Raw genomic sequence first — 9,953 nt, 5'->3', positions numbered from 1 at the left:
CTTCCCCAAATCTCTTTTCCGTTCATCTCACAAATCTCAAATATTTATTGTGCCAGGGTTTAGCTTTGAAGCTTTGATTAAATTCCCTCCCCCTGCTCTGTTCCTGGCTAGAGAAAGACTGATGTCACGGCGGAGCTGTCGGACGATGAGGAGCTGAGGGAGCAGCTGGATATGCACTCTATCATCGTCTCCTGCCTCGCTGAAGAGCCCCTTTTCACAGCAGAGCAGGTAAGTGACATGTTAACATCAACCTCCAGTGTAGTTTAGCCCAGAAGCAGCCACACAGTGTCAAGTCTATGAATGCAGAGCAGCAGCAGTCATAAACAGAGGTTTAATCACTCATGTTTGCTGGGTAATTTCAAGTGCTGTCTCGCTGATATATGCAGATTATCGAGGAGATAGAGGAGATGATGCAGGACTCCCCCGACATGGAGGCAGGGCATAATCCCTCTCAGTCGGACCTCTCGATGCTCTCCCTGGATGTCCAGCGGTCTACCCGGAGCCCCAGCTATGAGTCAAGTGAGTGTCCATTTGTGGGACAAATAAGCAGCATATTGCAGTCTTTTTGCATTACGATACATTCTTAAGATTCTTAAGATTCTAAAGGCTTGTGATTTTTAGTGGTACAGTATCAATATTATGATGCATTCTCTTATATGTTCTTGATAAAGTCTTATAACTTTGAGAATGCATAAAAAGTGAGGTACAAACCAGTGTGAGCTTCAGTACAAGTTCCTCAAAATTAAAGCATACCTAGTGGTACTCTATACTTTTGTTATTGGCAATCAATCCCATGAAAACACCAAAACCAACAGTGATTTGCTACAGTATAAAGCTCCTATTGATGCAATGAGCCACACCATTGCACCAGGGAATACGTTCCTTTATTACAATGAGTCTGGGCACTGTAGTTTGTTTTGACTGAATCCTACACAAACACATACCCTCCTGCTGACATAAATACTAACTTGAGCACTATTTGTGTATAAATCCACGGCTTTTTCTAGTCTACAACAAATGTGTTATTTACTTCTGCTTAAATAACTTTTAATTAAAACTACAGTGCCCAGCTGTTGTTTTTTATCAAAGAAACTAAATATTCTGGGTCAGTGTTTGACGGTTTATGTTTTCAGTAGGAATTAATGGACTCAGACCAGCAAAAGAGGAAGGGAAATTATTGAGAGAAGGGACTAACGCATTGCTGGTTTTGGTCTTGTAATGGGATTTGTTGACATAAATACACCTTAAATAATGCCAGGTTTTTTCTTTAATGTTGTCAATGGGCAATGGACTCATTTTAGTATAGTGTCGTAAGTTACCCTGCAACCCTGGATCAGTCCATGTGCAATAACTGATGAATGAAGGCTCAATAACATCAGTAATAGCTGTGTTTTCTGTGTGTGTGTGTGTGTGTGTGTGTGTGTGTGTGTGTGTGTGTGCGTGTGCGTGTGCGTGTGTGCGTGTGCGTGTGCGTGTGCGTGTGCGTGTGCGTGTGTGGTCCAGGGGTGAGGACCCTGAGTGTTGCAGAGCTGAATGAACGTCTGGAGGAGACGGAGGCGATCATCAGGAGGTTCTCAGAAGAGCTGGTGCAGCAGCTGGCTCTCAGGGATGAGCTTGACTTTGAGAAAGAGGTGAAGAACAGCTTCATCTCGGCGCTCATCGATGTACAGAACCGACAGAAGGAGCACCGGGAACTGCTAAAGAAGAAAAAGAAGCTTAAAGGTGAAGCCGGGATGTCGCAGGGCCACACGGAGAAGAAGCTCGGATCAGTGAGTGCTTTATTGTTACCATCTTAAGATTTTTCTTTTCCACTTTTTGCTTGCATTTCTCTCTGTATTTGTTTTCCAACAAACTGTATTTCCCTGGAATATTTTCCCATCTTTGGTCACCCCTCTGGTCTTATGTTTCTTCACTTTACTTCCTTCCTCCTCAGCGCTTTAGCATGGAGGGAATCTCCTCTGTCATTCAGAACAGCTTCCGGCAAACCTTTGGCAGCGGGTGCAGTGAAAGACAGGTTTACTTTGTATTTCTCTCTCCACTGCTGAGCTTTATCTTCCTTGTTCCTGCACTGAAAATACACACTTTTACAGGAATATCATCCCAGAGATTTTTTACCTCTGCTCCCCTGTCTTCATGTTGGTTTACAGTATTTGACCACAGTCATCCCCTATGAGAAAAAGGGACACCCTCCGTCGATTGAGGACCTCCAGATCCTGACTAAGAGTATGTTTCTTCATCTGTACCAGCCGTACTTGAATTTTACTGGCTGTGACTGATCCATTCACTCCTCTGTTTCTGCTGCCTTGCAGTCCTGCAAGCTATGAGAGACGACAGTGACAAGGTGCCCAGTCTCTTAACAGACTATATTCTCAAAGGTGAGCTTTTCTCTTTTGTTTTTCTTTTTCTGTTTTGTTAACACACTAGAAGTTGCTGGCGTGATATGTTGGTAGTGTGTCTGCACTGTAAATGATGTTTTACAGAAACCAAAGGATCAATGACTGATCAATTGTGACTGCTTCAGGTGATGTAAAGTTAAAGAACCGCAGCCGCGGTTTTACATGTTACTACAATTTACTATAACTCATTTGTGCTTCACATTACTGTTGGCCATCTTATTATTACATATTGCAGTTGTTCAGATTTTCGACAATTGACAATCAAGTCACATTTGGTGAGGTTTCATCGCCGTTGCTTGGTATTGCAGTTAAGAGCAGGTATTTTAAAAGCCTCACCAATTAACAAGAAGAGCTCTCAAAACCGTCCCTGTGTGTTATTACAATTTGGCACCACATTGCATGGTCTGTGCAGTGAGACAGTGCCTCCTGCTAAAACATTGGCGCTCTATCTTTTATCTCATTGGTGTCCTTTCTTTCACACATGTTCTGTCTTCATTCTTTCACGTTTTCTTTCTCTACTTCTTATGATCGAACTTATCGCTGCCTTGCGCTCACTAGCTCTGGTGTGAGCGATGGAAAGAGAGGTTTGTTTCACATGTGATGTGCACTGTTGTGGTTTTGGCCATTCAAACTGGAAGAGCGCCCCCTCTCTACCACTGAACTGTGCTGCAGTCTGACCCTGATGTTTTCCTTTTCACTTTACACCCTCTCTCCCACACAGTAACTGTCTGCAGCATGGTTGATCCCTCTCACTGACAGTGACTCACTCGCATACACATTAAAGCATTATCTACCCTGCAGTTACCATTAGACACAGTTTTATGATCATAAGTCATCTAGCACTGCTAATACAGAAAGAATTTATCCTCACTGACCCACCCTACTTTAGAAATATGTTTGTCATCAGCACTAAACGGTGTGCCAAAATGTAGATTTTTCCCTTTTGTTTTTCCTTTCTTTATCTCCCACTTTGCAAGTTGTACTGACCTTCATGCTGAGGCTTCATCCCTGCACACTTATAGCTCTGCTAATATTCATCTCTACTGGTATTACAGTGCTTTGCCCAACGTAGACCAGAGGGACGGTGCCCAGCACTCTGCAGAGGCTTCAGATGGTTTACCATGGCAACAAGATGAAGAGGACTTATTGTATTTTTTGCAGACATGAAGCACACTTAATATATTGCATGTTTTTACCTCAAGATGTATCTTTTTCTGTTCTTTTCTTCATTTAGTTGTATTTATTTTTGTGTTGAGCATTGTGAGTTTACAAACCTTGTGTGTTCCTGTGAATTTCGACTTCTTTTCAGTGTTTTTTAATTTTCCTGCACTGTGAAAAGGCATCTTAATATAAGAAAAATATCCCAGATATATATATGTGTATATATATATATATATATATATACTGTATATGCGGCGTAGAAGCTGAATTGTTTGGAAACTGAGCTCTGCTTGTTGGTTAGAAGTAATAGCCAAGCTACAATTCAAAGGGCTTTATGTTTATTTGAGGTGCTTAACTATTCACTGAGCAATGAACAAATGCACAATGCATGTTAAAGTTGCAGTAATGGAGGTTTATAAAAAGCGCTTTTAAAGCATCAAAACTATAAAGCCTACGCAGAGACGTATGATGGTAGGACACAGACACATATAACATAATGTAATGATAACAGATAAATACATAATATAGTTAGTTACCTTAAATCTGTGTGCATAAACATAATATGAAACCATCATATAATTCAACACAGCCTTTCATGTAGCAGCAAAGTGTGTAACTGCTTTCATCTCAGCAGCAACATCACACATCCTCATTATTATTCTGTGGAAGACAAAGTGTTGAGGTCAAGTTGTAAGTCTGGACAGAAATCAACTGATTTACTAACTATGCATTGATTGAATACCTAACTGTGACCCATGCACTGTTGTACTTTTGAGATGCTGACTGGAACTTTAAATCAGGAGCGAGCGTTGACGTGCCTGCTGCACACAGGGCAGCCTGTTACTCTATTGATTCTTGTATATGTACACACTGCCTTTTGGTCTTTGCCTGAACTTTTGTACATTATAAATAACTTATTTTCAATGAATGTCAAACTGCTGGACTACTTTTAGAACCTGCTTCATTGTTAATTTGTTTTGTAAATGTTTTGTCTGAAATATATTGAAGAAACTCACACCCTCTTTGTTGAAGGCTTTTTATTTATTCCATACAAAACATAAAGAAATATAAATGCCAAATGAGTGAATGCAATAAGGGACGCTAAGCCCAGTTCTATAGATAAGTAACATTTTGAAATAATGAAACATATAATAATAATTCCTCTATATCATTTCATTTTCTACAACCAAACAATATATAAGCATTTAAAAAAGCAAGCAACAAAGCTTTCTCCAAAGGTTTAAATTCAGTGAAATGTAGGATCACTGATCATTTAGAGGCATGGACATTTAGCTTTCTTGTTGCTGCCTGAGGTCACTGAAACTCTCTGGTGAAGAAAAGACCCTTACAGAGAAGAGACTGATCATTAACAATGTTAAATTTACAACACTGTTTCTTCATTATATAAGCTCAGCCACGTGTCAGCGCACCTGGTCCGCTCACTGAGGAGATCAGATGTAGTGCGTGGATAAAACAACTCAAAACATCCAACCTCTGGCCTGTTGGAGCCCTCAGCAGGAACACAACAGATCCTTCATTAATATTCAATAAGCAAGCAACTATGAACAGGCAAACCTATTTGTAGCCTTATGTCTGTTGAAGATGTATATAATTAAAATTCTGTTTTGTAATACATGGGGACGCCACGCCACACACACACACACACACACACACACACACACACACACACACACACACACACACACACACACACACACACACACACACACACACACACACAACACCACACACACACATACACACACACACACAAACACACACAGACAGACAAGGCCCTGCTGTAATTTATAAGTAACCTACAAACATATGGAAGTCAAGTTACGCTTGTCCCACAAACATCTGTAAAACATTTGTTCTCTCTCACATAGGATTTCCTCATTCAACTCTGTGCCGCCACCCTGGGCGTGTAAAACAAAACAGTCACCAGCCCTCAGTGCTGTGAAGAGCTTCTTTTGTGCTGTTGCACCAAAACAGTTTCTTTGCGGTGGATTTAAAGTATTTCTCCAAGTATTATGGAGGCTCGAGGAGTTTTCTTGATGTTTTGCCTTCTCCTGCTGGCACGCCACACATTCCAGCAGACGCCTTCAACAAAAAGAAATGGCAAGAAAGGTAGGATATTATTGTAACTTGACATTGGAAATAAAAACAATGTCCTCACTTGTTAAATTTGTGTCAAGACTAACACCACTGAACTAATGTATGGGAGTTTATCAATAACACTGACTGAATGCATTGTGCTTTGGACTTACTTCTTCTAAATTTTTCTTTTTTTTGACAGACTCTGCAAACAGCGCTGCGATCGAGGAGCTAAAGAAACAAATTACTGGCATTGTTCAAGAGCTGAATTTGCTGAAAGAGCAGCAAGCTTTACACACAGGTTAGTCCTGCAAAAAAGTGTTATAAATACCTCACAATACATTTTTTTTAAAGAACGAATTGGTCAGTTTATGGATCACAATAGAAGAAATGCCGTCCGAGAGCTCAATAATCCATTAAAGTAGGCCTACCAACATGCTGTATGTAACACAGAACCCAATTTAACAGCTTTCCAGTGATGGAGAGCCAAAAATACCTGACCTTCTCCTAATTTCCACCTAAGTTTGTCTGCGAGGCACTAAGGTCCTCGGCAAGTGTTTCCTGGCTGACCCGGTGAAGAAGACCTTCCACGTCGCCAGTGATGACTGCATTGCCAAGGGAGGCAGTCTGAGCACTCCTCTGACAGGAGACGAGAACGACCAGCTCTACAGCTACGTACGTCAGAGCATCGGCCCGGAGGAGCACATCTGGCTGGGCATCAATGACATGGTGACCGAAGGCCAGTGGGTGGACCAATCAGGCTCCAGCGTGCGCTTCAAGAACTGGGAGACAGAGATCACCCTGCAGCCAGATGGAGGTCGCAGCCAGAACTGCGGCCTCCTCTCCACCACAGCCAACGGGAAGTGGTTTGATGAGAGCTGCCGGGCTCAGAAGGCTTCTGTGTGTGAGTTCAACATCGTCTGAGGGCTGCTATCTGACATTCACATCAATCTGGGCCGATAAACATGCATGTAAACATCAAATGCTGCTTGCAGAAAAGAAAAAAAATCATGTAGAGTATCAGATATGCAACGCATTGAAACATAAGTACATCATCTTTTCTTGAGCTCACTTTTTCTTGACCAAGCCATTCAGATGTGCATTTACTTTACACAGGGGTCTGGGATACAGTGTGTCACTGTATAAGCTAAACATTTGGCATCCATTCAATAAACTTGTGCTCTCAAATACGTCAGATTTTTATAGTATATTAGATATTCATCGAGGTAAACACCACTGGATGGCTTGTCTTTGTTCCATGTATTTTTATGTAATCTGCTAATCAATGCAAGAACACGTTTTTACTGAAGAGCAATCATCATGAGTGCCTTTCATGAGGTACTTTCCTTATTCTGAAGTTATGCTGCTTATATTACATTATATAATGTTAATTAACACAAGTCCTCTCGGTTGTAGCCTTCTCATTGTCTTCTTGCTCACAAGTTCAGAAGATATAATGGGACTGTTTGCTTATCAGAAGGAAGACATGCTTTCTTAAAAATGTTTGTGTACCAACTCATGACAAGGGAACATTTTCTTCTGTGTTTGGAGCTGTTTCAACAAAAAGTAATAATAAAAAACACACTCTCTTGGTTTAAGGTTCCTATTTCTTTTTTTTCAAAAGGGCCAAAGTTTTCCTTTCAAAATAAGACTCAAAAACACAGGACAAAAGAAATGGTGAACTTCAACAATAAGGCCAAGACTATAAGATATATAAGATAACAAGAAACGAGGATGACTTTTTTTCTTTCTCAAGTGTAACCACTTTCAATAATCTATGTTCAAAGTCCAGAAGATACAGTATATACTGTAAGCAGAGAGGAAGATGTACAGGGGATTATTTTCAATAATATGAAAGTAATGTTCCCTACCATAAAAACCATGAAACCTAAATTTTAAAAGGTGTCCTACAATGTCTTATTGTGTCTCCACCCCTGCTCTTACTTTTTACATCATGAAAACCTAGTTTCTGTATTGGCACTCTTACTTGTTTACTTCTCCAAAGAAGGGTTACATCACATCAACTTGTTTGGACGTCCACGTCGACAGCTGCGTGTTAGTAGAGAGAATGTCACTTTATGTCAGTCAATTAGACTGTAAAGTGTTTATGGACATATTTTACATGGCCTTTAACCAAAAAACCTTCATATTCATTGAATTTTTGCATTGTTTTACAGCAGACACTTTATTTCCTCTGAAGTGAGAACAGATTTATGGCATCTTTAAAATGTGCTCCCCTCCTGCAGATCATTTTCTGGACTGCAGGAGGCGACATGGCTTTACATAACAAACAACACACAATTGAGTCTCTTTTTAACCAGTTTGATTGTAAAACTTGAATCACATTTTAATATTCAAGTTAATATTCTGGTATGTTCATGTAGGTCAGCCTAATGTCGAAATCCAAACCCTGAATAAAGATTTTAATATGCTGTGTTACTGCTTTCTATCCCGTTGAATTTTAGAAAACAAAAACCTGACCGCATCTTGGTTAGGACTTGGTCTGTACCATGACCTTTTAGATTGGTTTATTGACCTGCATCAAACAACTGAGTCTGTCTTTACAACTCATGAACACTCATCACACTCATCCCATGTTAAATTATATTTCTCACACAGTCTCTCTTTTAAAAACTACCTGTTATTAATAACACAATTCAGTCAACCAACAAAGATACAGACAAAGATACTGCTCGGTGGTATGCAACTTTTTGCTTACGGACTGCAATCAGGTATAAGGACTTTAGTTTTTTGTCAGAAGAGGTCTCTGGTTCTTAAAACAAATAGTGAAATAGGCCCTCTGACTTGTGATTTTCATTCATCATTAAACACAAATAGAAAACAAAAAAAGTCTTTGTGTGACCATAAAAACAGATTACTTAGCCAGCAGCAGATCAGTCTTGAGTATCACAAAGATATGGGTCCAAAAAAATATTAAAAGCACTAAATTCTTTTTACATTGTCTAAAAGTATTGGAGGATGTCTTTCTAATGCAAAGCTGGTATAATGAGGATGATTATGCACTGCCTTTATCTGAGATCAAACAAGGTAACAGCTGCAGGCAGGTTTCAACAGGGTTATTTTGTGCGCATGGCTTGGGTGCAAATTGCAAACCTACACTTAAGAGAAAAAACAAAGGCTTCTTGCAAGGCTGGTAATCACAAAGATGCCAGGAAATGAATATCTCAAAGTTCAAGTAGGTCAAGAGAAAAGCAGAAAGCTGAATCCAATCTTCTCCTCAGTTCCCTCCCTCTGGCTCCAGCCGAGGACCCAGATCCGGAGATTGTTCCTCCTCACTTTGGTTGTCAATCTGGTAAATCTCATTGTCCACCAAGGATTGGACGTGGCTCTTGGGCCTGATGGGAAGCGGAGGAGCCTGAAACTGCTGGTTAGCCCTGACTGGGATGTTGTCTGCACCAGCGTCTTCAGAGACCAATGGCTTTTGTGAGTCTGTTTGCCCTGTGAAGGGCCGGTATGTGTCAAATTCTCCGTAAACCCCAATTTCTGCCCCCTGTCTCAGCAGCAAGTCTGTGTAGACCATCGTGTCCTCAATGGAGGCGTACACATGGGACTCGTTGTCCTCGCGTGTTTTGGGGAAGCCGCTGTGTGCTGGCAGGAAGCTGGTGCCATTTGGATTATAGATGGACACTTCAGGATTCAGCTTCTTCTTCTTCTTCCTATTTGGCAGGAGAGAAAAAGAAGATGAGAGCGTTAGAGTAATTTAGAGCATCAAACTATCTTTTGACCTGATAACTAAAAAAAAAATGTAAATGAAGAACAGCTTGAGGTTTAGTAATTATTATTAAAAAATACCCGACATTATAAAATTGAAGAATAAAACATAAAGCAGTTGCACTCACCTAATCACCACAAAGACCACTACAAGCACAATGGCAAAAATGACCAACAGAGTAGACACCACACTGAGGATGACAGTCAGCAGAAAGTCTAAATGAGAGAAAACAAATACAATTCTTCATTAATACCTCCTGTGTTATGCTACATTAAATTAAGTGTACAATCAATTGTAATGAAAAGTTGATATTGTCTATGAAATACTAAAATAAAAGGTTCTGAAACATGAAGATTAACAAATATGGATTAACTTCTTATGATTCACAAAAAAGATGGGGGGGTGATATATTTTGGATAATGTATATCCACAACCTTTCACTGCCTAGATTGCTCCATTGCCGATGGAAATTCAGCCGGATTTTACCCAATTAGGCAAGATATCCGTTGCCTTGGGCTATCTTTGTGTTGGGATTCTAAACTCCAGTGGATTTATGAGGACTATGG

The 9,953-nt window shown here is 40.3% G+C and overlaps 3 protein-coding genes across 8 annotated transcripts in view; 2 read left to right on the top strand and 1 right to left on the bottom strand.

The window, feature by feature from the left end:
* fez2a (fasciculation and elongation protein zeta 2a) overlaps window positions 1–3,972 on the top strand; it is a 6,063-nt gene extending 2,091 nt beyond the window's left edge. Inside the window, exons 3-10 of one of the 5 annotated variants that reach the window (XR_004332423.1) lie at window positions 112–228; window positions 387–519; window positions 1,504–1,769; window positions 1,934–2,014; window positions 2,148–2,223; window positions 2,310–2,375; window positions 3,452–3,773; window positions 3,818–3,972. Coding sequence is in view for 3 of the 5 variants with exons in the window: in XM_032518426.1 (XP_032374317.1) it covers window positions 112–228; window positions 387–519; window positions 1,504–1,769; window positions 1,934–2,014; window positions 2,148–2,223; window positions 2,310–2,375; window positions 3,452–3,468 (756 nt within the window). In the remaining 2 variants the exon portion in view is untranslated. Of the gene's footprint in view, window positions 1–111; window positions 229–386; window positions 520–1,503; window positions 1,770–1,933; window positions 2,224–2,309; window positions 2,376–2,954 lie in introns of all 5 variants that reach the window. The other 4 variants (XM_032518429.1, XR_004332424.1, XM_032518426.1 and 1 more) reach the window with 4 other exon arrangements.
* A 1,371-nt stretch (window positions 3,973–5,343) lies between these two features.
* clec3ba (C-type lectin domain family 3, member Ba) lies at window positions 5,344–7,051 on the top strand. Its single transcript, XM_032518992.1, has 3 exons — window positions 5,344–5,687; window positions 5,857–5,955; window positions 6,178–7,051. Exons 1-3 carry the CDS (start codon window positions 5,591–5,593, stop codon window positions 6,576–6,578), a joined length of 597 nt encoding a protein of 198 aa, XP_032374883.1. The 5' UTR covers window positions 5,344–5,590; the 3' UTR covers window positions 6,579–7,051.
* Window positions 7,052–7,820: 769 nt separating this feature from the next.
* cdcp1a (CUB domain containing protein 1a) overlaps window positions 7,821–9,953 on the bottom strand; it is a 5,651-nt gene continuing 3,518 nt past the window's right edge. The window contains exons 5-6 of one of the 2 annotated variants that reach the window (XM_032518989.1): window positions 9,515–9,602; window positions 7,821–9,331 (exon numbers count right to left, since the gene is read on the bottom strand). In XM_032518989.1, coding sequence (XP_032374880.1) covers window positions 8,893–9,331; window positions 9,515–9,602 — 527 coding nt within the window. In that variant the 3' untranslated portion in view covers window positions 7,821–8,892. The remainder of the gene's footprint in view (window positions 9,332–9,514; window positions 9,603–9,953) is intronic. The other variant, XM_032518990.1, reaches the window with a different exon arrangement.

This window comes from Etheostoma spectabile, chromosome 6 (genome assembly GCF_008692095.1).
Source record: "Etheostoma spectabile isolate EspeVRDwgs_2016 chromosome 6, UIUC_Espe_1.0, whole genome shotgun sequence".
In the NCBI taxonomy this organism is placed as follows: domain Eukaryota; kingdom Metazoa; phylum Chordata; class Actinopteri; order Perciformes; family Percidae; genus Etheostoma; species Etheostoma spectabile.
This window is presented reverse-complemented; position numbering and strand designations above follow the sequence as displayed.